The 27,051-nt window shown below is 43.8% G+C and overlaps 1 protein-coding gene across 1 annotated transcript; it reads left to right on the top strand.

Annotated features, from left to right (window-relative positions):
* Positions 1-1,363: 1,363 nt before the first annotated feature.
* On the top strand, positions 1,364-2,182 carry NEUROG2 (neurogenin 2; the record flags this gene model as incomplete). The annotated part of the gene is made up of 1 exon (XM_080797642.1): positions 1,364-2,182. The coding sequence occupies one exon, from the start codon at positions 1,364-1,366 to the stop codon at positions 2,180-2,182; it is 819 nt and encodes a 272-aa protein (XP_080653768.1).
* Between the last annotated feature and the right edge of the window lie 24,869 nt (positions 2,183-27,051).

Raw genomic sequence — 27,051 nt, 5'->3', positions numbered from 1 at the left:
CCGGGTACTGCGCGAGAGCGCGCGCCGGGGCGGGGGTGGGGAGCGGGGGGTGCGGTCGCAAGGACGGGGGCGGGGGCGGTAGCCTCGGTCTCCCCAACGGCCCCCGGCGCCCCGGCCCCTAATGAGCGGCTGAAAGGGAGCGGGCTCCGGTGCGCGTGGCTCGCAGGCCTCCCGGAGTCCGGGGCGCCGTGATTGGCCAGCTGCGCCTCGCGACCTCCATTCATTAATAAATTAGCGGCACGCTCCAGCCGAGCGCGAGCCACCAATCACAATGGGCAGCGGCGGCGACAACAGCCGCAGCTTGAGCTGAAGCCGCCACCGCGGCTTCAGCCGCTCCGACCGCAGCCTCGAGCTCCAACAGGAGCTTTAGAACCATTTTATGCTGATTAGATAAAGGGGGAAAAGAGGCGGGGGCGATGGGAGGAGGAGGATGGATGGCAGGGCCGGGGAGGGGGGAAGTGGGTGAAGAAAGAGAAAGAAATGAATGATGATAATGCAATGAAAAGAATAAGCCGGGGGAGGGAAAAGCGGGGGAGAAGGGGGGTCGTCACAAGGGGAGGAGGAGGCGGCGGCCCGGGGTTGGGGGGGGAGCTGGGGGCCCCGGGGGCAGATCTGATTGTTTTCTTGGTGGTATATAAGGGGTTTTAAGGAGAGTCGTGTGCCAGACACGCAGCCACTGAACCACAAGCAGCTTCGCTTTAACTGGAGTGCCCGGGAGTCGCGTGCCAGGAGCCGCACGGCCGAGGACTGACTGACAGACAGACACGCACCACCACCACAACACACGAGACCCAGGCGGATCGCCGCGGCCGCCGGGGCTCTTGGCAAACTCGTCCGTCGGACCGGTCCCCCGCGGAGCCGCACCGGAGCCGCTGTTCTCAGGCGACGAGGAGGACGCAGCGCTGCGCTTCCAGCGGCGCGGAGAATCGCTTCAGCACACACCAAAGTACTAGCGACCCTGAGACTCATTTAGGGAGCGAACTACGTAAGTATCCTCCCTGTGGCTTCCAGCTTGCACGGGTGTTTCCGGCACCCGGTTCCACCACGTCCGAATGCCCTTTGCTCGCGTAGAATCTTTGTCCCGGGGGTCGCTGTCCCTTTCCGGACTTCTACACATCCCAGAGGTCGGCTCGCCGAGTGCGGGGGGGCCCGGTTGGCTGGCGGCGGGATCACAACGAGGGGCTCTCAGGAGCTTGGAGAGCACTGGCGGGGTTTCCTCCCTAACTACGTTCCTCCTTGGCGCGGTTCCGAACCAGTCCTCGCGGGTGCGCGCAGGAGTACTTCCCACTGACACCGAGAACGTGCCTCGGCCTCTATTTACAGCTCGTTTGGTTCTTTCTCCCTCCCCGCTCTCTTCGGTAGGATGTTTGTCAAATCCGAGACCTTGGAGTTGAAGGAGGAAGAGGACGTGCTGGTGCTGCTCGGCTCGGCCTCCCCCGCCTCTGCTGCCCTCACCCCGTTGTCATCCAGCGCCGACGAGGAGGAAGAGGAGGAGCTGGGCGCGTCGGGCGGGGCGCGCCAGCCGCGCGGGGCCGAGGCCGGGCCCGGGGGGCTGGGCGGCTCTCCCGCCGGAGCCGAGGGCTGCCGGCCCGCGCGGCTGCTGGGTCTGGTGCATGAGTGCAAGCGGCGCCCCTCCAGGGCGCGAGCCGTTTCCCGCGGCGCCAAGACGGCCGAGACGGTGCAGCGCATCAAGAAGACCCGTAGACTGAAGGCCAACAACCGTGAGCGCAACCGCATGCACAACCTCAATGCCGCGCTGGACGCGCTGCGCGAGGTCCTCCCCACGTTTCCCGAGGACGCCAAGCTCACCAAGATCGAGACCCTGCGCTTCGCCCACAATTACATCTGGGCGCTCACCGAGACCCTGCGCCTGGCGGACCACTGCGGGGGTGGCGGCGGAGGCCTGCCGGGGGCGCTCTTTTCCGAGACTGTGTTGCTGAGCCCCGGAGGCGCTAGCGCCTCCCTAAGCAGCAGCGGAGACAGCCCGTCGCCTGCCTCCACCTGGAGCTGCACCAACAGCCCAGCGCCGTCCTCTTCGGCGTCCTCCAACTCCACCTCCCCCTACAGCTGCACTTTATCTCCTGCCAGCCCTGCGGGTTCTGACATGGACTATTGGCAGCCCCCACCTCCCGACAAGCACCGCTACGCACCTCACCTCCCCATAGTCAGGGACTGTATCTAGAACTGCCCTCCTTGTTACCCGCGCCAGGCCTTAGTAGGTTCCCGTTCTTGTCCCTGACCAAGCCCTCCTCCCACCCCTCTCCTATCCCCACTTCTATATGCCCTGGAAACCATCTCACTTTACGGGGCAGATGTAGGCATTCTGAATCCTGGGTTGTTTGCTGCATTCCTTGGCTAAGGGTTTCCTTCCCTCAGACGGTCTCTAATTTATTGACGGTGTGATGGAGCTTATTGTCAAAGAGGATGGTAGAATTTGGGGGGCGTTTCTACGGCTAGAAAGATGCTGGGAAGCGACGAGGTGGCCTGTCTAAAGAGTTTGCAGAGCGGACTGACGCTCCTCCCCCTCTCTGTAACACCAGAGGGACTCGGAGCAGTTCGTGTGAATCTCCCAGGGGGAATGCAACTGGTTCCTCTGATCTCTTCACCTTTGCTTCTACATAGAGATGTTAATGTCGAGTAGAAACAAATGTATCTTAGCATCTGAATGATTTTACCGGTAATAATATTATCCACAGATTTGCAATGGCTGGCATCTGCTTTATTCCCATTGCTGTCTGCGGGCTGTGGGAATTTCACCTGTCAAACCAAACTTTCCCTCTCTGATGTGCACTTTGTTCTGTTTCCCAGATTCGTCACAATGCCTATTGTCCCGTTCTTCTCTTTCCTTTTTCTTCTCCATTTTGCCATCTGTCTCTTATGATTTATAAGGGGAAAAAAAAGTTGTTTTGTTAGAGGGCCAGGTTAGAAGTCATTGTATAATTTGTAGGCTTTGTAATGATTGAATGCAAGCGTGGAAATTTAGGCTGAACTCTCTATCAAAAGGAAAAATGTGGAGGAAAAGGGAAAAATCGGGAGGGAGGATTGTTTCATGCATTATTTATCTCGACCTTTTAGGGGAGAAGGAACTCCCCCATTCTTTCAAGAGATTAAAAATAAATCAACAGACTGAAAACCTGAGCAGACACGGAGCATTATCAGGATCAGCCACACACGTGTTCCCTTCTATTTATTATAAAGAAAATTTTCATGGGAAAAGTATGTATTTTTTGTATATTTTACAGAGTTTATTCTAGTATGTATTTACACCTTGAACAAAAAATTGTTCTTGTGATTAAACTATAAATAAAATATATAATTTTCATAATTTTTGTGCTGTATTCTAACTTTTCCCTGCTTTTGTGGTTTTTAGAAGAATGTGTTGTGCTTTTCTGAAATTCTCCCTGTAGCAGATTGAGATAGAGTAGTTGTATTTTTCATCAGTGTTTGTGTGTAGAATTTCACTGACATATAAAGTCTAAGAGATCACAAGAAGCTAGCTGAGTCATATTTGAGACACTAATACTGACATCAGAATTAACTGCATACAAACAAAACTTGATTTTTTTTTTTTTTTTTTTTTTTTTAAGATTTTTATTTATTTACTTGACAGACAGAGATCACAAGCAGGCAGAGAGGCAGGCAGAGAGAGAGAGAGGAGAAAGCAGGCTCTCCATGGAGCAGAGAGCCCGATGTGGGGCTCGATCCCAGGACCCCGGGATCATGACCCGAGCCGAAGGCAGAGGCCTCAACCCACTGAGCCACCCAGGCGCCCCCAAAACTTGATTTTTAAGAAGTCAATTTCAGAGTGAACAAGAACAACAGTAAAAAGGGGGTATAGAGTTAGAAGATAATTAAATCATGATAAGTTCCAAAGTTCAGAAACTTTGATGTAAAAAAAAAAAAAATAGTGGAGCTTAAGTTTCTTGTTAGAATGTGTAGAAATGTGTTCTTACACTTTGAGTTTCAATTATCACCTGTATCACCTGTAAATTGTAGGGACTGGACAGTGATTTCCAAGATCCTTTCCAACTCTAACATCTGTGATGTATTTATAATTCATTATTGGAAGCTGATTTTGTATTAGCCATTTTAACAAACTTATTGGTTTTAAAAGCAAACTCCTGGAGAAAATATATTCAGAGTGAGCTGGGATAAAATTGTGTCTGTGGGAAATAGCTAAGCTTTCCATTTTTGTTAAAATAATCACATAGTCAAAACTTCTTCAGAGGGAAAGCAAAAATCGTTTCCTAATCTCCCAAACACATAGCTCTACAACTTGTACTTCAATTTCCAGAAATGAATAGCACCATAGGTCAAAGATGACCAAGTGAAGGTTGATCACATCCTAGGGTTAAGCCCCTTCCTTGGTGGAGGGTGTCCACAGGAGGACGCAAGCTTTAAAAAAAAAAAAAATCAGCTTAGCAAAGAAATGTTGGTTGCTTATGCCTCCTTGCAGCTCTCCCCCCCCCCGCCCCCCCCCCCATGAACTTCATATTTGCTTCTGGTTTGGGCTAAATCTTCCACTCCTCTGCATTAAGCAATGATAATTTCTCCTGAGATAGCTATCTGAAACTACTCCTCCTCTCTATCCAAGTAGAAAATATTAAGTGTTTAATATCTTAATAACAATTTTTTTTAAATCAAAGGAAGAACCAAGCCAAGGGTTTGCTTTGTTTTGATTTCATAGCTGGATATAAAAGAGACTTGTTGGAAAACTCTTCTAATTTAAAGATCTTGTTATCCCTAGCCTCTCTTGATGATCTGATATGAGGAGGCAATGCTATATCTTTAATATTCACATCTATGTTTCTAATATTTAAAAAGCTAAGGCAGGAAGTAAGACAATTTTCGTAGGGTAGTTTTAAAACATCAGTTTTAATACCAAATAATTGTTCTAGTGATGATGCTTATGACGATATATGGTGCTTCTTTTGGAAATTTGCCAAAGAAACATGTCATGGCGCAGGTCCGTAGAGACAAACCCTCAGGGGCAGTTAGTCTCCTAAGACAATGGGAAGCCTCCTCAATTGGTGGGGTGATCCCATAAACCGGTGTCCCTAATTGTTTAGTTGGAGAGGCATGGATGGCGAGACAGTCCAGTAACCGCAGCTTTGAGTAAGTCCAATACAGCGAACAACTGAGCCCCCTATTTAAGCTGAATCGAGCAGCCACCAGTACACAGGACCCGAGACACGTTTAGCAGGAGCTTGTGGGTCCCCACACACATCCGCAGCACATCATACACGGGGGGAATTCCGTCTACCATTTGTAACCTATACTCAGGCTCTCCCTTCCTCCTGTAGAGCAGACCTTATTTTACACTAAATCGGTGCAATGATTTTTTGATGGCGCCCAATCTCTTTCCGCGGTTACGGATGATCTTTCTGCCTCATTGCGCGCTGGATGTCGCGCAGCAGCTTCCACAGCCCGTGGGCTGAGGCCCAGCCGTCCTTTCCCCTCCTCTGTAAGAATGAGAATTACAGGGTTGAGGCCGCTGCTTCTGCCGTGGGGATTAGAGTCGCTCTTGTATTTTTTCCATTTCCTCTCCACGTTGTGACCACGACAGGAGGAGCTGGGTCTGCGCCGAGCGGTCTGGTGGGCGGCTGAGCAGCCATTCTCTCTCTGGCAGCTCTCTGGTGGCGAACGTTTCAAACAAGGCCAAGGAGACGTTCTTCCAATGACGGTCCCACACCGCCAGAGTTGCTACATCTTTCCGGCGCCTGCGAGTGCGCTGCGCGTGTGTACCTAAGGGCTGAGAGGTGCGACGGTCGGTCCTGTCCTCTTTGGAAACTTCGCTTCGACACCGTCAGGGTTCCCGCACTGGTTGATTTATTTGTTCTGAACTGCCCCAGGCCTTGCTACCGGACTAATGTTTCCTTCACCAGATTTTAAATAAATCCAGCTGAGGGCCAACGAGGAGGAACAAAAGCAGCAGAGAGACAGGCTGCCAACTGCTGGGCCCACTGCGGGACCCTGGCCCAGGCTCATTGGAGGCGGGAGTGGGGAGCAGGGCTGAGGAGCCCGGAGTCCGGCCGCACCTGAGCAGGGGTCCGGTGGGCGCCCTCCCGGGCCGAGCCTTGCAGGCCCGGCTGAGGCGAGGGCAGCGGGCGGCCTTTCCCCGCAGAGAGCGAGGGTCCAGTCGGTCCTTCCCTGAGTTTAGCCCGATTACGCATGAAGGACATCTGGGCCCAAGGCCCGCTGTAGCTGCGCACACCAGCCGGTCCGGGGGGGCAGGGGCTCCTGGCTGCGGCGGGCCAGGCCTGCGGGAGAGGCTGGGAGCTGTGAGCCCCCCACCCGCCTCGCCCTTCGCTTGCAGTTCGCCTGGTGCACCCCCTGCATTGCACAGCCTTGGGCAGGTTGTGACTTCTGGGCACCGACACCTGGAACCGTTAAAAGCGCCTCCTCCTCGTGCTCGGCCTCCCCCCGCCCCCTGCGCCCCCTCGGCACTAGGGCTCCCATGCGAGCTTTGAATGTATTAATTAAATAAAGCAGGCAGCCCTTGAATCGAACCGATGCAGGGCGCTCCCGGGAGCGTGAAAGTCCCGGCCTCCGAATCCGCAAAAGAAAATGTGTGAAAAGAGAATTAGTGAAATTAGGTTAGACCAATAAAACGTGAGGGCTCCGGCATCCCCCCATCCCGCTCCCCCAGCCTGGGGCTAGAAGGGCTATCTGGTCTGATCTATTGTTTCCCTCCCTGGCAGGGGGTTCATTGTGTGATAAATAATTCCCCTTCCATTTTATTCTTTAAAAAAGGGGGTATTTGCATAATCACTGCTTTGATGTGGCCAGAATTCGGAGGCTTGGTCTCCCCAAGTCTACTATTGGTAGCGAAGCAACAAAGCTCGATCCAGATCTTTCACTTCGCTAACAGTGTGTGGGGCAAATTGTCGGAACGGCAGCCTTAAGCTCCTTTTTTAAAGGATCCATTTTAATGATGAAACCTAAGGAATGTCAAAAAATGGGGGGTGAAAACCGAGGGTTCACCCCCCCACACTTCTCCCTGTCCTTTAGGGTTCATTGTTCTCGGCAGTTTTTTCCCAAAGCCTTTGGGGGTGTGTGTTGGGGGGATGCGCCTTCCTTAGGGCCGCCCCACGTGGCACGCCGTGGGCACCGGCAAGGTCCGCCCGGGTAGGGAGGAGCGAGGACTGCAGGAGGGGTTCTGTTGCACCCCCCCACCCTACTTCCACGGTTTTCTTTTCCCAGTTTGGTTTATCCAGCCTGGATGAGCTCCTCTTACGGAGGACGCTGAAGTGAGTTTGCTCTTTAGTCCCCGAATTGAATCCGAGGGGGTCTCCTGGGAACGCAACTTGGGGGCAGTTTCTGATGGTCCCCGATGGGAGAGAGGAGCAAAGAAATTCAGTCATCCGGAAAGCAGAACGGGAAAGCCAGTGTGGCCGAAGCTATTATTTTCCTGCAAGGTGGCGTGAGTTGGGAGGATGGAGTGGGAAAGGGTCCTGATGGTGTGTGCACTACAACAAATGACTCCCCCCACCCCCCACCCCGCCCCTTGGTGCCAGGGTTGGAGGAGGAGGGAGGGCGATGGGAGTGCTCCTGTCTGCCTTCGCTCGCACCCGCCTTCTCCAGCCGCTCGAAGCGCAAAGAGGGGAAAGTCAACTTGGATTATTGACTAGGAACGCCCGGTGAAAGGCCCGGGCTCCCTGAGCATCCGGTCAGGCGCCAGCTCTGCGCTCCAGCCTGGGTAGGTCTCACCTGCGGGAGAGACGCTCAGCCTCCTGGGATCTGAGCGCTGGAATCTCGCAGGGGTGGGGGTGGAGAATGCAGGCGGGAAAGTGGGATCCGCAGAGCTTTCCTCTCCCTCTTTAGCCCCCGCCTCTCACCGAGCTGACTCCTCGCCATTTTTCAGGTGTTCTACAAGCTTTTGGACGCAGAGCTTCGCTGGTGGTTAGCTCATCATCAGTTCTCTTTTTACTTATTTTTTCCTTTTACTTTTCAAGACTGTAACTGTGTAAGCATTAGGATTTCATGTCAAGATTCTCACGAAACAAAAATCGTATTACTTAAGAAAGAAAAGGACTTAGGATCTAAGTAAGGTTCCTCCCCAAAGAAGCATACTTTTAATTTTGATTGGACTTTGGGGAGAGTGCTTTAGATTCACGTTACCTGGTAGCCTCTGTAGATAGTAGTGTACATTGAATTCCAGGATGTAGGAAATCAAGATACAAAAAGTTAAATTTATTTCAAGGACCCATCTCCGAGGGAGGCCGTTTGGACTGTAACCCGGGTTTCAAAGATTCAGAAACGAGTGTATTTCTTCTCTGATCACGTTGAATTGCAGAGCAGGCGGGGTCACCAACATCTTTCTTCATCTCTCCTTTCTTTCTGATGATTCCATCATCACCTTCTCTCCTTTCTCTTCACTCCAGTGCCCGGAGGCATACCTGGAGATGTTCAGCCCTGGAGCAAAGAATCAAAACTTTCACCTATTTTATTTGATCTAGAAACAATGAAGTGAAAGTGCTGGAGTCCATGTAAAATGGAAACTGGAACCTTCAACAGAAGCAGAGAGGACTCAGGCTGGTTTCCATGGCAGCAGCTTGCAATAAAGCCTAATTCCTTGTGACAAAGAGGTCATCTTCCTTTTCAAACGTGTTTATGATCCCTTTGTGCATTGTATTTTGGCATAAAAGCTTCTCCGCATGGTCAGGGCTCTGCGGGCAGCTCTATGACTCTCAAGGGGGTTTATTGCCTCCTTGGTCTAAGAAAAGCAGAAAGAAACCCAACTAGTGCCAGTGTGACAAAAGAGTAACCCCACAGGCTTGCCGTTGCTTTCTCTCTGTAATACATAAATCTTGGTATGCACTGAATAATTAAAAATCAGGGATTCTGGGTATAACTTGAATTTGATTTTGTGTTTTTCAACCTTTTGTATCTACTGAAACACCACATCCAAACAAATACAAGAAAACTGATCGAGTGTGAGGATATGGTTAATTTTTTTCTTGACTTGCTTTCCAGATAATTTCAGAAAAGAAATCAAATGCATTTGATTTGAACATACCTTTGAAACTATATGGAGGAAAGTCTAGCCATAACTTTAGATAAGTATGGTATTAATGCATTCATACTTCTTTTCATATCACAATGCCTGAACATGATCAAAGAAATTTTTTTTTTAAAGATTTATTTGTTTATTTGACAGACAGAGATCACAAGTAGGCAGGTAGAGAGAGGGGGGAAGCAGGCTCCCCGCTGAGCAGAGAGCCCGATGCGGGGCTCGATCCTAGGACCCCGGGATCATGACCTGAGCCGAAGGTGGAGGCTTTAACCCACTGAGCCACCCAGGCGCCCCAAAGAAATTTTTTTTAAATCACACTAATTTTATTTTCTTTAACTCTCAAACTGCCATGGCAGGAACTTGGAAATAGACAAGGAGGAAGACATGATTTTGCTGGTGGAGCAGTAAAGCATCCTGATGCCCTGAGTTCAGATCTAGTGTTTCTCTTGAGTTGGAAGAAAATGAGTCACCATGTCCAATGCAGTGGGTATGTGCACAGGCAAACCTTTACTGAGCTCTTGTTGGCATTTGCAAAAGAAGTTCCTATCCTTTTCAGGGGACCTGAAGAGTCCATCTGACAATGTCTTCAGTCTGGGAAGTTCAGAAAGAGTTCAGTGAAAAATGAGTTTTTTGTGTGACCAAATAATTTAAAAAAGGCTTCAGTTCTACTTGAGTAAAACTGTTCTAGAAATGTAGACTATTCTGCTCTCCTATACTGGTGAGAGATTTCTAGACTTCCTAGAGCTTTTTCAAAGCCAAAGTCTTCTGAACAATAGCAGATGAAACTGACCTGATGAAGGCCCCAGCCAGTGGTACCCTCCACACCTTCACATTGCTCTGAATCTCTTGGACACTCATGTCTTCCATAATAACACGTGTAAGATGATAATGATGATAAGACATTACAAAACAGGCTGGAGCAAACCTCTAGGGTGGCACCTGCTGGGTATAGCTCTCCAGGTAATTGCTGCTTCTGTATCTTTCTACCTAAAAGAGACCAGAATTCAATTTTCTTCAAGGGCTCCCTTTTTCTACCCCTGCAAATTAAGTGATATTATAAGACCCCTGGGAGGGGACTAGAAGGAAATTGTTCATAAATATTAAGCTTCTCAACTTTTTGGTATTCACAATACTGTTTTGAATTTTAGAATTTTTTTTTATTTTATTTATTTACTTGTCAGAGAGAGAGCGAGAGAGAGAGGGAGAGAGAGAGCCAGCACAGGCAGAGTGAGAAGCAGGCTCCTCGCCGAGCAAGGAGCCTGATGCAGGACTGGATCCCAGGACACTGGGATCACGACCCAAGCCAAAGGCAGCCGCTTAACCGACTGAGCCACCCAGGCATCCTAGAATTTCTTTTTTTTTTTTAAATTTCAGAAATTTTGGTAGTATGTTTGAAGGAATTAGGAGTCTCAAAGCAACATTAAACAAGGCAGCTACGGATTATTCCACAGAGCATCCTCACTGCTTCTCACAGAAACTGTAACATCCCCAGCTGCACCCTTCAGCATTGTATCATTGTTTGAGGAGAACTATTTTTGTCCGGACAGTGCCTCCGGCATACACTGGCCACTATTCCTGCCTGTTCCAGGAAACATAGCTTCAGTGGTACTATCTTCACACTACTCTGCAACCCTTATTTAAGGCCTGTCATTTCATTTCATTCCATCTGACAAAACCCTGCTGCCAGACATTGTGGAGGATGTGCCTAGTCTCCACCAATAACTGATGTCCAAGCCCTACTGATAACTGATGCTCTAGCCCTACTGGGCATGCTCAGGCCCTTTACAGCTGGCTGGGGCCTCCCCTCTCATCTCTATCTTCCTCTTCTTTTGAGATGGTGAGTACAAAACATTAAAACTGGTTGGGCTTTTGAGTGACCATATAAAGAACAGTAGTCCTCAAGAGTCACCTGAAGTCACAGTGGGTGTTGAGTGAGGGAAGAAAACTTGTGAGTTAAAAGCCACTAGGAGAGGCTTCTGGGTGGCTCAGTTGGGCGTCTGACTCTTGATTTCAGCTCAGAGCTCTGATGGAGCCCCATCGTGGTCTCCATGCTGGGCAGGGAGCCTGCTTCAGGATCTCTCCCTCCCTCTGCTTCTCCCTCCCCCTGCACACCTGCTCTCTCTCTCAAATAAATATACATTAAAAACAAACAAATAAATAAATAGATAAGTAAATAAATGCCACCAGGACTTGGTGGTTATTATTGTATTGTAACAGCCCACTCTGATTAAAATGGATGTATGTTTATTTGAGACCTGTATAATTTATTTGTAGCAAGAAAAATGCTTTTAGCTGACTAAAATTTGGTGGCTTATCTCTGAAAAATTTGAAGATTCTCTTTTTTTTATTTAAAAAATTTTTTTAAAAAGGATTTTATTTATTTATTTGACAGAGAGAGACACAGCGAGAGAGGGAACACAAGCAGGGGGAAGTGGGAGAGGGAGAAGCAGGCTTCCCGCTGAGCAGGGAGCCCAATGCGGGGCTTGATCCCAGGACCCTGGGATCATGACCTGAGCCAAGGCACCTGCTTAATGACAGAGTCACACAGGCGCCCCTATTTTAAAGATTTTATTTATTTATTTGAGAGAGAGAGAGCACAAGCAGGGGGAGCTGCAGAGGGAGAGGGAGAAGAAGATTCCCCACCAAGCAAGGACCTGATCAGGCCCAGGACCCTGAGATTACGACCTGAGCTGAAAGCAGATGCTTAACCTGCTGAACCACCCAGGCACCCTGAAGATTCTCCTATAAAAGCCATTTTAATTTTAATTTTGGGTCATGCAAAAAAGTTTTCATTCCTTGGACTCTGCAGCCTAAAAGTGATTTTTAAAATCACCTTAACCATTTTGTAAGTGTACAGTCTAATAGTTTCATGTATATTCACACGGTTGTGCAAGTACCCTCCAGAACTTCTCATTTTGCAAACCTGGAATTTTATAGCCAGTAAATAACAACTTCCCATTTTCCTTACTCTGACAACCACTATTCTTTCTCTTTCCATGAATTTGACTGCTTGACATACCTATACAATAAAAGCTGTTTTCATTTTTGAAGGATGTGTTGTCCCCTACCCCACTTTTCTCTATCTCATTTTAATAAACTTTAATTTTATTTCTCCACACTGCTGATGTAAAAGTGAACATTGTATAAAGTTCTATCATTTACTGCACCTGGCTTTTCTGCTATGTTGTGGAAAATAATTAGTGATATGGAGCTGTACTCCCCTTTGTATAGTGTTGGCTGATTGAGGGCAATTTTGCAAGAGGGTACCCATTAACGGAATAACTGTCCCTCTTAAATGAAGCCACCTATTCTTGAGAGAGCCCTGAAGGTGATGATATTTTTGTCTCATTCTATCCAGAATGTGATTGAGGTGGTTTGATAAGTTCTGGAGGTTCTTTTGAAGAGTACAGTGATTCCTGGGACACTATGGATAAAACTCACTGTGATAATATAATGTCTTTTGATCCTGTTGTACCCAACCCTATAAGGGGACACATGGTTAAACAAACATGTTTAACTGAAGTACTGTAATTAACTTATTAACTCAGAGTATATGTGATGAGGCTTTTCCATTTTGGAGAAACCAGAGCTCTGGATTGAGTCAAGAGGCTGAGTTCCTGGTGAGAGTTCTTTTCTGTTACTGAGTGACCACATGACCATGAGTAAGTCCCTTAGCCTGATTTGCCTGTGGTAAGATGGGGTATGTCCAAAGTCTCTTCTTGCTCCGATTTTCAAAGATTGTATAAGATACAATAGATTTGCTTTTAGAAACACATTTGGACACACCCTAACAGTTTTATCTTGATATGTTTTTAGAAAGATTTACTTTTAAAAGAGCCAGATTGATTTCCAAAAATAGATGGGGGAACCAAATTTTAAGTTGCCTTTAATAAACGTGTCTTTGTGGGGCACCTGGGTGGCTCAGTGGGTTAAGCCTCTGCCTTTGGCCCAGGTCATGATCCCAGGGTCCTGGGATCGAGCCCCACATCGGGCTTTCTGCTCAGCAGGGAGCCTGCTTCCTCCTCTCTCTCTCTGCCTGCCTCTCTGCCTCCTTGTAATCTCTGTCTGTCAAATTAAGAAAAAAAAATGTGTCTTTGAAAATGAAAACTAGAGGCTTGAGGAAGACAACTGAGAAGTCCCTCAAGCTGGGCTAGTATTTAACATCGATGCATAAGACTTGCCACGCACCTTGAATCCGATCTTGTGTTTCATTCAGCACTTGCACTGAACAGAAACCAATCATTTTAGGTGGGGGAGAAAAGCAAACCTTTCAAAAAGATTTCTGTCTTTTAAACTGCTTCCAGGCAGAGGATGACTATTTCTGTTATTCAGAGACTCATATTCCTTCATCGGCTTTCTTTATTTCTCATCTTTAAAGGCGTCTCTTGATTTGGCCATCATGGATCTATAAACACATCCCACAAGTAATTTAAAATTGTTCTTCTTGGGGCGAAAACAGATTAAGTCTCAGGTCCCGATGAATAGCTCTGCTCTCGCCATTTTAATAAAGAAGAGTTGGACCAGGGCTGATGGCATATTTACCTTCATGAGCTAAGGAAAAAAAAGGGGGGGGGAGAGAAAAAGAAAAAAAAGTTAATTACTGCTCCGAGCAAGTTAGTCTGGCTGTCCTGAGCTGTCTTTTATTAGTTGTCCCCTTCATTAATTTCCCTCACTGGATTTGCTGCTAATAGCTGCCTGGTCCCAGTCAGCTCAAAGCCGCATCTGTGCCATTGAGCAGAAAAGTAGGAGCCTGGCCAAAGGGGGGTAGAGATGGGGTGAGGGAGACGCTATTTACAAATCAACTCTTATTAACATGATGGTCTGGTTTGCTGAAGAGGGGAGAAGGCGGGCCTGAGAGGAGAGGTAGTGGAACCTGAAGGAGCCAGCCTCAAGCCTGGCAGCTGGGATTTTTACTTCCCTCCTGTGAACTAGCGTTCACCTAGCTCCGACTTACCCATCCTGACTTTTCTTACACTTATCACCAACAAGTAATGTATTTTGTGTTTTGCTTACATCGTCCTCCTTCATTAGAATGCAAGCTCCAGGAGGACAAGTGTGTGTGCGTGTGTGTGTGTGTGTGTGTGTGTGCTTTTTTCAATGTTATCTCCATTACCTGTAACACTGCCTCCCACACAGTAGGAGCTCAATGAATATTTGTCATGCTAATGCTGATGAAGTAATTTTTTATAGACAAAGAGCAGTCAGTTCTAAATCTCTTATTTACATGCATACTCAATGAAGACACATCTCAGTGTTCCTCTTTCTTTTTCTTTGATAAGAAGAAAGTAGTTTTTCTCAAATGTTAACCTTTCCCCCAACCTCTGTCATAGATGTGGTCATAAATGGATCTGCCTAAATAAAAATTTTTCTTCCTCATACAGTAGTTCATCTTTTCAAGCTGCATCTAGGATCTTCCAGAGCTGAGAAAAGCATACATGCAACAATACTGTGAAGTACTGTGGGTGTGGTGCAAGTTAGGGGGTCAGAATATATTCTTTTTTTTAAAAAAGGATTTATTTATTTATTTGAGAGAAAGAGAGAGCACGAGCAAGGGCAGAGAGAGAGGGAGAAGCAGTCACCCTTGCTGAGCAGAGAACCCGAGGGGGAGCTCAGTCCCAGGACCCTGGGATCATGACCCGAGTGGAAGGCAGACACGCAACACAGTGAGCCACCCAGGTGTCCCCCCAAACTAAACTGACTCTGATGCAACCAGTTTGGCACTAGTCTGGGATGGGCATTCAGGAACCGAGGAGTAAGACAATAAATACGAATATGAAGGATTATTTCCAGATGGCCTTGGTTAAGCTACGTGCATATAATTTGGGAGGGTTCTTTGGCAAGAGGCTTGAATTAGCTGTGGTCATGCTTCCCATGTACATTATTCCCGGGAAAGTCTGCCTTAAGCAAAACTGGGAAGAGGTAAATTGTCCATATTATTTTGGTAGATGAAAATGTCAAGTTGTAGAATATTATGTATGGAATCATCCAATCTTTTTTTTTTAATGGAGAACTTTTTTTATTCATATGTGTTCCATAGCCTTCCAGCTAAAAGTACATTGGAGCTAGGCAAATGACACAAGAATATAGCCCAGGAGCCCTGGCCGCCCAGAAAAACAGAACAGTTTCTAAATCTCCTTATGCTCCCCAGTTAAGGGAGACCACTAGAACACATCAGGCACTTGGCATTTGAGGATTTAGCATTTACAGTTCCATTATCTGGGAATGAGTCCAAGGGTTCAAGACGTTTTTGAAACCTAAGTTCTATGAGCCTGGAGTGTGGACAAGTCACCGAGCTGATGAAGAACAGACCCACTGTCAACACAGCCTTGCTATCTTCTACCTATCTCCACAGGTCGGGAGACTACTTGAACTATAACCACACATCCGAAAAGTCACAAAGGACCAGATGATGTACTGCCCACGAATGTCAAGGGGAACCGGAAATCAGTTGGTTCCATACACAGACAAGTTTGTTTCAGGAAAAGGGACCAAAGCACAGAGGCAGAGGATAAGAACCTTTTCAGATGATAACCATACCCTCACGATAATATACCCTGTACATGGATCTACCTATTATGGTCACAAACACTTTGACCCTACATCAAGCATACACAAAAAGGACATGACGTACACCTTAGAAAAGGGAAAGCACACAAGTTGAGTAGGTGACTGGAAAGCAATGAGGGAGAACTAAACTTAAAAAAAAATTCCAAGTTACCTTCAACAGTAATGTGTTTCCAGAACAAGAAAATGTTCTTAATGACATTCTGTACCCCTCTTTACCAACTGCAAGCTATCACACCCCTTTCCCAAACCGCTGGCCGCACAGGTACACGTTCACATCCTGTGCTTTGGATCTGCCCCTCAGGCCATTTTAGCCAGCCATTTCCCCAGGTCCTGGATGTCGGTGGAGTCAGCGTCCCCGCTTCATACCCTTGGCACTGAACTCCAGGAACTCTGCTTGAGGGGCAACTGTGAGAACTCAAATTCTTTTGCCTTTCCTTCGCAGCTGAGCGGGAGAGGGCGGGTAGGTGGGGGTGGGGTGGCGTGGGGCCGTGCTGGAACTGTCCAGTGTGCTGAGGGCAGCAGAGCAAGTGGCTCGAAGGCCAAGTTCTTTCTCAAGCGCTGCAGAATTAACTTTGTGGATTGTAATGCCTTGCTCAATGCAGGCATGGAATCATCCAATCTAAATTAAAATATCAACATGTTTTTATCTATACCCACTTGTTCTTACAAACATGGAAAACCATATGAAGGAATATATGCCAAATAATAACAGAAGCCGTAGAGGAATGGGATTGGATTGGTGGAGTAAGGGAGGCCCTTTTCCTTTATACTATATACAGCAGGGTATGAAATTTTCTAAGTTTGTATCACCCAGGTAATTAAAAATAACCAATTAACACATGAAATATGGTCAAGACAAGCCTCCTGAAGTTCTGTCAGGGTGTATATTTGGCACTCGCCAGTTTGGGGTATGACTCCTTTCTTTAAACGAGGCTTTACTTTGCTTTAACAATAAACAAAGGGGCAGCAATTTCAGGACACCAAGGGATCTGGAGACCGTCATGGGGTAAATTGCTGCCCTTTTATTTCCTGCCTCTCAGTAGATTAATCCAATCAGTTTCAGATCCTTCCTTGGGAAATTTCTTTCTTTCTTATCTATCTAAGCAAATCTAGACTCTCCAATTGGGTTTGCCCTTAAACTGGCATCTGCTTCAAAGTCACCTTAAAGTCATCTTAATGCTTCTGCTCAGGCAAATAAGATTGACAATGGAAACATCTAATCCTCGCTTCATTTTCCTTGTTTGAGTCAAGATGACGCTTGGTTCTTTTTCGGTAGCAACATTAAATAGTAAGCTGGTATAATTTCTGGAGAAAAATTACCCAAAAGAACTTGACAAACATTCATTCTATTTGTTGTTGTGTTGTAAAGTTTTTTTTTCTTTCTGAGAAAGATGCACAGTGATCACGGTGTGACTTAAGTGAAAATAGTTTACAGGGCACCAGGGTGGCTCAGTGGGTTAAGCCTCTGCCTTCGACTCAGGTCATGATCTCAGGGTCCTGGGATCGAGCCCCACATCGGGCTTTCTGCTCAGCAGGGAGCCTGCTTTCCCCTCTCTCTCTCTGCCTGCCTCTCTGCCTACTTGTGATCTCTCTCTGTAAAATAAATAAATAAAATCTTTAAAAAAAGAAGAAAATAGTTTACAATGTGTTATTTCATTTTTTAAAAAAAATTTTATTTATTTGTTTGAGGGAGAGAACAAAAACAGCAGGGTGGGCAGAGGGAGAAGCAGAATCTCTGATAAACAGGGAGACCGATGCAGGGCTTGATCCCGGGACTTCAAGATCAGACCTGAGCCAAAGGTGGACGCTTAGACTGAGCCACCAAGGCACCCCTATTTCATTTCTTTAAAGATTTATTTTTTTGAGAGAGAGGGAGAACATGCACACGAGTGGGAAGAAGGCAGAGCTGAGCGTGGAGCCCCGTGCAGAGCTCTATCTCACGACGCTGAGATCATGACCTGAGCCCAAAGTCGAGTCAGTCGCTTAATAGACTGAGCCACCCAGGTGCCCCTGTTATTTTATTTTTTTTATGCAAAGAAGGAAAAAGTCATTAAATATACTTTGAGTATTGAGGCACTTTAGGCCTATGGAGTGTAATTTGACCAAAGACCTACCAGGAGAAGGTGACCACGTATTCAAAACTTCTGGTGTGCTTAAGGTTCCTGATCAGTTGATGATTTGAAAATAAAGCAGGAGCATGTGTTGGAAGAAGGTTCTAACAATGGTCTTTTGCTGGGGCAACAGGTAGAGGGGAGAGTGAGAATTCCTACAAGCTGAAAAAAGTTCTATCTCTCAAAATATTCAAGGTCTAACAAAAGACCCTCTTGCCTATACTATACTAATGGTTAATGGTTTGATAATCAAAAGGAGTATATTGAAAGAAAAAGCACAGCACTTGTAATGAAAGAGTTGGGTTTGGGTTCGAGCTCTCTGTGTAATTTTGAGTAAGCTCTTTAGCTTTTCTGAACTCTTGGTTCCACACCTGTAAACTATATTTCCAATCACAGGATATTTAGACTATTTCCAGTTTTTCTTTAGTTTACACATTGCTGTAGTAAATAAGAGCCTTGTAACTAAACTATATGGGGGACATTAATTTTCTTAAAGTGGAAGAGTGCACAGGAATAAGACATCATGTGTCTTTTTATTCACGTTGACATATCCTCCCAATATATCATTAGATTTAAAGGAGCAGTTTACAATAATGTGTGTAAAGTTATCACATAATAGGTAAAATAACAGCTACATTTCACCATGAACATACCCCATGTGAAGGCTGTTGCTAAGTTTTTTACATGGATTATTGTGTAAAAACCTCACAATAACCCTTTGATGTAGGCACTATAATTATTTTTGTTTTATAGACAGAGACATTCAAACTTTAAATATCAAGAGTAATCTCTTTGGATTATGAATGTTTAAAAATTTATAACTTTTGTTTATTTGATATTTTCTATTTTCAACATTGAACACATATTACTTTTTTATTTTGGTAAAATATAACATAAAATCTACCATTTTTAAAAAAGATTTTATTTATTTAATTGCGAGAGAGACAGTGAGAGAGAGCATGAAAGGGGAGAAGGTCAGAGAGAGAAGCAGACTCCACATGAGTTGGGAGCCCAATGTGGGACTCGATCCAGGGACTCAAGGATTATGACCTGAGCCAAAGGCAGTTGCTTAACCAACTGAACCACTCAGGCGCCCTAAAACCTACCATTTTAACCACTTTCAAGTACAACTAGCAGCATTAAATACCCTCACAATTTTGTGCAACCATCCCCACTATCCACTTCCAGAACTTGTTCATCATCCCAAACAGAAATTCAGTACCCATTAAACACAGTTAAATTCCCACTCTTTTAAATCTTTAAAACAAAACCAGAAAGACATAATCTCTATTTTCTTAGCGGCTGATGGCGAGGTACTTTGTACGAGATGAACCATACTAGAACATGGCGACTTTCCTCTTAGTGTCAGGTCTCTAACCTGTTAAAGAAATTGAATATACATCTTACAAACTACCCACAAAAACAAACAAACAAAAAAAGCAAAACAAAAGAAAATTCCAGATGCAGTTAGTTTTACTCATGAGTTCTTCCAAACATTTAAGAAAGAAATAACACCAAATCCACACAAATGTATCCAGAAAATAAAAGAGATTGGAATACTTCTCAGCACATTCTCTGAGACAAGGATTGCCCTGATAAAAAAACAGACAAAAACATTATAATAAAAGAAATTTATTTTATTAGATAGCTAGTTTTTATAGCTTAGTTTATTATAGCTTAGTTTATTAAGTATTAACTTATTTTGTTTATTAGATAAATAATTAAGGGGGTGCCTTTGTGGCTCAGTCATTAAGCATCTGCCTGCTGCTCAGGTCATGATCCCAGGGTCCTGGGATTGAGCCCCATATCCAGCTCTCTGCTCTGCAGGAAGCCTACTTCTCCCTCTCCCACTCCCCCTTGCTTATGTTCCTCTCTCGCTGTGTCTCTCTCTGTCAAATAAATAAACAAAAATCTTAAAAAAAAAAACAAAAACACCTCAAATTTTAGTAAATTGAATCTAACAATATATATAAAAAATACATCAGGATCGAGTAAGGTTTATCCCAAGGGTGCAAAGTTGGCTCAACTTTTGAGTATTCACCAATGTAATTCACCATATTAAGAAACTAAAAAGGAAATTCATATGACTAATAATTGCAGAAAAAAACTTTTGACAAAATTCAACATTAATTCAACAGAAATGTTCCCAGAAAACTAGGAATAGGAAGACATTATGTTGGCAACATAATGGACCTCAACAAAAAACCTAATGATTATTATAGTTAGTGATAAAAGTCTATATGTTTTCCTTTTAAGATTGGGAACAAAGCAGGGATGTTTACTCTCACCACTTCTATTCAATATTGTACAGGAGTTCCTAGTCAGTGCTAATGGTTAGAAGTAGAAATTCAAGGTGTAAAGATTAGAAAGGAAGAAGTGAAATACCACTAATCACTGCAGACAAGATTACCTATTTACAAAAAAGCTACGAGAACCAAGAGAATTGAGTATGACCACAGGAGATAAGAACATTCTACAGAAGTCAATTAGGTATCTTTTTAAATTTATTTTTATTATATATACTTTTAGTAATCTCTACACCCAATGTGGGGCTTGAACTCACACCCCAAGATCAAGAGTTTCATGGTTCACTGACTGAGCAAGCCAGTCACCCCTCTTTTTCTCTTTTTGAAATGAGAACACTTAAGAATTACTCTTGGTAAATTTTAAATATACATATTGTACTATTAACTATAGTCACTATGTTGTACATTAATCCTCAGAACCTACTCATCTTGTAACTTGTACCCTTTTGTCAACATTTCCCCACTTCTCCTACCCCTTAAGCTCCTGGCATCCACCATTCTACACTCTGTTTTTATGAAATTAACCTTTTTTTTTTTTTTTTAAGATTCCACATGTAAGTGATCACTGTACAACTTTTGTCTTTGTCAGGTTTATTTTAGTTAGTGTAATGTCCTCCAGTTTCATTTATATTGTCCCAAATGGCAGGATTTCCTTGAATAATATTGCATTTTCTGTCTCAGATCTTCTTTATCCATTCACCAGTAGACGGACATTTAGATTGTTGCCATATCTTCACTATTGTGAATAATGCTGCGTGGACAAGGGAGTGCAGATATCTTTTCGAGATACTGGTTTCATTTCCTTTGGATATATACCCGGATGTGGGGTTGCTTGATCATATAGTAATTCCATTTCAAATTTTTTTGAGGCAGTTCTCTGTAATGGCTGCACCAATTTACAATTCTACCAACAGAGTTCAAGGGTTTCCTTTTCTTCACATCCCCATCAACACTTGGTATCTCTTGCCTTTTTGATCCTATCCATACTAAGTGGTATGAAATGATATTTTGGTTTGATTTGCATTTCTCTGATGATTAGTAATGTTGAGCATCTTTTCATATACCCATTGGCCATTTGTATAACTTCTTTGGAGAAATGTCTAGTCAGTTCTTCTGCTCATTTAAAAACAGTATTATTCTTTATTTTTTTACTTTTTTGTTTGTTTGTTGTTTCTGTTATTGACTTGTATGAGGTCCTTCTATATTTTGGATATTAACCTTTTATTGGATATATGGTTGGCAAATATTTTCTCCCATTCACTAGGTTACCTTTTCTTTTTTTTTTTTTCTTAAATATTTTATTTATTTATTTGACAGAGAAAGCAAGAGAGAACAAGCAGGCAGAGCAGCAGAGGGAGAGGGAGAAGCAGGCTCACCATTGAGCAGGGAGCCCAATGCGGGGCTCAATCCCCAGACCCTGGGATCATGATCTGAGCCGAAGGCAGATGCTTAATGACTGAGCCACCCAGGCACCCCAGGTTACCTTTTCATTTTGTTGATTTTCCCCCCTTTCCTTTTTAGTTTGATGTAGCCCACTTTATTATTTTTGCTTTTGTTGCCTGTGCTTTGGGTTTCTTATCCAAAAATATCATTGCCAAGACCAATTTCAAGGAACTTTTCCCATAAGTTTTTTTTCCTAAGAGTTTTATAGTTTCAAATCTTACATTGAAGGCTTTTAAAATCTATTTCAAGTTAATTTTGGGGAGTGGAATAAGATAGGGGTCCAGTTTCATTCTTTTGGAGGTGGATAACCAGTTTTTCCAAAACCATTTATTGAATAGACTATCCTTCTTCCAGTGTGTATGCTTGGTACCACTGTTAAAGAATAGTTGACTGTATTTTATTTCTGGACTCTCTATTCTGTTCTATGGCCTATGTGTTTTTTTGTATGGTACTGACATAAAATAATAAAATCGTACCATACCCTTGATTACTATGGTTATGTAATATAGTTTGAAATCAGGAAATGTGATGCCTCCAACTGTGTTCTTCTTTTCAAGATTGCTTTGGGTATTTGGGGTCTTTTATGGTTCCAGAAAAAATTTAGGATTTTTTTTCTATGTCTATGAAAAATAACATTGGAATTTTCATAGAGATTGCATTGAATCTATAGATTAATTTGGGTAGTATGGACATTTTAACAATACTGATTCTTCCAATTCAAAGAACATAAGGTATCGTCCCATTTATTTGAGCCTTTGATTTCTTCATCAGTGTCTTATGGCTTTCAAAATACAAATTTTTTACCTCCTTAGTTAGATTTATTCCTAAGTATTTTATTTTTTGATACTATAGTAAATGAGATTCCTATCTTACTTTCTCGTTTAGGTATTTTATGTCTCCATTGAACTTCTTCTTTATTCATGCATTGTTTTACTGAGTTCACAGCATTATCTCTGTACTCATTGAGTTACATTCATTGAGCTTCCTGAAACAATCATTTCGAATTCTTTGTCAGGCAATTCATAGATCTCCATTTCTTTCAGGTCAGTTGCTAGAAGATTATTGTGTTCCTTTGGTGGTGGTGTATTTCCTTGACTTTTCAGGTTCCTTGAAGTCTTACATTGCTGTCTTCACTTTTGAAGGAGCCAGTACCTCTTCAGACTTTACTGACAGGTTTTTGGACAGAGATACCTTCACATGTTAGTCCAGCTAGGATTCTGAAGCGGTTTCAGACATCCTCTGTGGGTGTACCCACTCCAGACTTTCTGCTTTTCTTGGGGGAAGTAATTAAGACTGTATACCTTCTCTCAATCCTGCAAAACCAGGCTAGGTGCTGAGGGTCTCCTGTTTTCCCCTGGGGCAGTGCTCTGAAATGCTTGTGAGTTAGGAAGTGAGGAGTGTAGGGTTATGCATGGGGAACATTAGGAATGGATGCGGGGGGAATTGGGGGCCCCATGTTTGAGGCACCCACACTTTTTGATGAGTGGGTTTCCTAATGGAGTTTGTGAATAGGTTAGTAGACAGAAGAACCAGGAAGCTGTTAGTAGGATCTCTTTGATGAGTTCAGAGCCCTGGCTGCTATACTCTTAAGTTCTTCCAACCCCTTAGGCTTGCAAATCACCTCAGTAATCTGGGTGTGGTGAGAAAGAAGTGGGTGTCTTGGGTAGCATACTGCATAGCTAGGAAAGCCAGGCTCTCAGTCACATATTTTCAGTTTTCCCTGTGAGAGAAACCATGCCTGCAGAGGTGTCTCCTGACACTGAGCCATCCTGCCTGGGGGAAGATTGATGGAAGAAACGTGGTACTGGTCCTCCTACCCTCTTCAATGCATCTATTCTCAGACTCGTTTGCTATAATGGCGTGCAACTCCTCTCTTGGGCTCCTGAACTCCAATGAATGGACTTTTGTCTGTGGGTGACTGTCAAAATCGGTGCACTGTGGTTGAAGGTAGAAGTGTTGAAGGGTTGAAGGGTTGAAGGTTGAAGCGTAGAAGGTAGAGAACATCTACTCTGCCATCTTGCTGATGGCACTTCAATTATGCTTCCATGAACTATTAAAGAACACTTGGAATTTGAAATAAGTAAATAATACTTTGTGCAATAGCATAAAAAATGTCAACTACTCAAAGATAAATATAGCAAAATATGGACAAGATGTGCATGATGCAAACTAGAAAACATTTATGGGAACACTAAAGAGGACTTAAATAAGTGGAGAAATGTATGGTACTCATGGAACAGAAGATTCTATGTTGTTACAGTAGTTAATTTTCCCCTATTGTGATCAGCCTGCAGCCGCAAAATTTGGATGTCAAGACTAATGATGCCACAAATGCACCAAAAGGGTGTGAAAAGAGTACCACTCATGTAAGAAAACTTTCTGGGGAGAACAAGACAGGCTTCCAGATATGTCTAAAATGGCTTGAAAGAAGAGGCTTAGGTTTTTATGGTGTTTAGAAGGTGGGGCTGGTTAAGAACCCTTTCTGTAAGTTGGAATTTGCATACTTTTAGCTTCCTGCTGGTGTCAAAGAAGAAAGGCCCTGGGCTTTCTGGTCACTTGACCAGATGGGGAGCAGAAAGGTAAGAAAGAATGGTGGGGCTTCCAAGATGCCAACAATCAAACTTCAGTCACTTAAGCAACTTGATTTTGGCTAAGGTCATGATCTAAGGGTCATGGGTTCAAGCCCCACATGTCAGGCTCTGTGCTCAGTGGGGAGTCTGCTAGAGATTCTCTCTCTCTCTCTCTCTCTGTCTCCTTCTGTCCCTTCCCCAGCTCCCTCTTTCTAAAATAAATAAATAGGGACGCCTGGGTGGCTCAGTTGGTTAAGCGGCTGCCTTCGGCTCGGGTCATGATCCCAGCGTCCTGGGATCGAGTCCCACATCGGGCTCCTTGCTCCACAGGGAGCCTGCTTCTCCCTCTGCCACTCTGTCTGCCTGTGCTCGCGCTCTCTCTCTCTCTCTCTGACAAGTAAATAAATAAAATCTTTAAAAAAAAAAAAAATAAATAAATAAATAAATCTTAAAAAAAAATGGAGTCACTTTTTTAGGTTCCCAATTTGATCTATAGACTCAATACTAATTCCAATCAAAATCCTTCATTGCCTCTAATAATAATCTTTTTTTCTTAAGCCTACTTTCTTTAATATTAATACAGCTACTACAGCTTTCTTTTGATTAATGTTTGATGGTGAATTCCCCCAACCCCCATGTTTTCGCTATTAATGATATGGTTGGGCTTAAATCTATCATCTTTCTAGTTTTTTTCTGTTTGTTCTCCTTTTTCCTCTTTTTCTGTCTTGTTTTTGATTTATTTTTATGATTCCTTTTTATCTTTGCTATTGATTAGTAACTATATTCTCATTTGGACTTTTTCATAATGCTTAATCTCGAGCTTACAATATCTGCCATGAGCTTATCACAGTCTATTTCAAATAATACCATTTCATTTTATGTATAATATAAGAAACTTACAATATTTGTTATATCTACTATTACCTACCCTTTGTGTTATCATAATACATTGCTATAATTTTTGCTCTACACAATTATCTTAAGTGACTGAAAATAAGAAAATCATCCTTTACATATACATTTATATTTATTTATTTCTCCTTAATTAATTGATTGTAAATATTTCTGCCACTCTTCTTTGGTTTTTATAGATTCATGAGGAAATTCCTCAAACATTTCTTGTAGCACAGTTTTGCTTGTGACGAAATCCTTCAGCTATTGTTTATTTGAAAACCTCTGTCTTCACTTTTACCTTTAACTATTTTTTAAGAATTTTATTTATTTGAGAGAGAGAAAGAGAGAATAAGAGGGAGGAGGAGTTGGGGCGCCTGGGTGGCTCAGTGGGTTAAAGCCGCTGCCTTCGGCTCAGGTCATGATCCCGGCGTCCTGGGATCGAGCCCCGCATCGGGCTCTCTGCTCAGCAGGGAGTCTGCTTCCTCCCTTCTCTCTCTGCCTGCCTCTCTGCCTACTTGTGATCTGTCTGTCAAATAAATAAATAAAATCTTTAAAAAAAAAAAAAAAAAAAAAAAAGAGGGAGGAGGAGCAGAGAGAGAGAGAGGGGGAGGCAGACTCCCCGTTGAGCAGGGAGCCAGACATGGGGCTGGATCCCAGGACCCTGAGATCATGACCTGAGCCAAAGTCAGATGCCCAACCGACTGAACCGCCAAGCACTTCTCTTGTCTTCATTTTTAGTTTCTTTTTTTTTTTTTTAAGGTTTTATTTATTTATTTGACAGGCAGAAATCACAAGTAGGCAGAGAGGCAGGCAGAGAAAGAGGGGGAAGCAGGCTCCCCGCCGAGCAGAGAGCCGGATGTGGGGCTCAATCCCAGGACCCTGGGATCATGACCTGAGCCCAAGGCAGAGGTTTAACCCACTGAGCCACCCAGGTGCCCCTTGTCTTCATTTTAAAAAGAGATTTTCATCAGTACTTCAAATATATTTCCCCATTGTCTTCTGACCTGTCTAGTTTCTGACAAGAAACCTTCTATACTTCTTATCTCTGTTCTTCTGTATGTTTTAACGTTATACCCCCTTCATAACTCAGACTACAGGCTGCTTTCAAGATTTTCTCTGCATTTTTTGGTTTCGGCACTTTGACTATAGCATCCAGGTGTGGCTTCTTTTGGTATTTATGTTTTGGGGGAATTCTCTGGGTTTTTGGCCTATAGAATTTTGTTTTTTATTAATTTTGGAAGTTTCTGAGAAATTACCTTTTCAATATTTCTTCTGCCATATTCTCTAATGACTTTTTCTGGAAATCCAATTACCTATATGTTAGGTTTTTTGATATTGTTACACAGCTCTTGGTAGCTTTACTCATTTTTTTTAACTCTTTTAACTCTTTTTATTTCAGTTTATATAATATATACTGATCTATCTTCAAATTTACTGACGCTTTTTTAGTTGTGCTCAATCTGCTGATAGCGCATCTAGGGAATTCTTCAACCCTGATAATGTGTTTCTATTTTTCTTTATGTAAAATTTCCATTGACTTGAAAAAAAATAGTTTTTATGTCTCTGCTGAGATTCCCTCTCTGTTCTCCTACATGCTATCAACTTTGTTATTAAATCTTTTAAATATTAATCATAGTGATTTAAAAATCTCTGACTGATACTTCCACCATCTGGGTCATGTCTGATGACTAGTTCTGTTGACTGCTTTACCTGTTAACAGTGGGTTTTTTCATGCTGTTCAAAATTTCGTATCATTTCAATGAAGTCTTGACAGCATTTGTAGAAGAGTAATACAAGCTGAGTTGAATAACATTTAAATCTGAAAATGGACATGCCTCTCTGTGCCTTATTCTCAGGGACAGGGTTTTATCAGCATTTGCCTGCTGAATTCTGATTTGTAGGTCATGGATAGAAAAGGGTTTCTTATCCATTCCCAGAAATAGTACACCTATCCTTATACTAGTGCAGGATACCGAATTCAAGACTTTTCCTATTTTTGCCTACGGGCATAAGGCTTTTGCTTTTATCCAGCCCCTAGAAAAAAATAGGTATGCCCCTTCCTCCAGTAGGCTCAGGCTTTTTTGCTTTTTATGAGAGAATGACCCAGCGGGCTCGGTGGGTTTGTCATACGTTTGCCACAGTGA

Source organism: Martes martes, assembly GCF_963455335.1.
Source record: "Martes martes genome assembly, chromosome: 2".
Classification (NCBI taxonomy): Eukaryota; Metazoa; Chordata; class Mammalia; order Carnivora; family Mustelidae; genus Martes; species Martes martes.
Note: the sequence above shows the minus strand (reverse complement) of the source record. Positions and strands in the feature narration are given on the sequence as shown.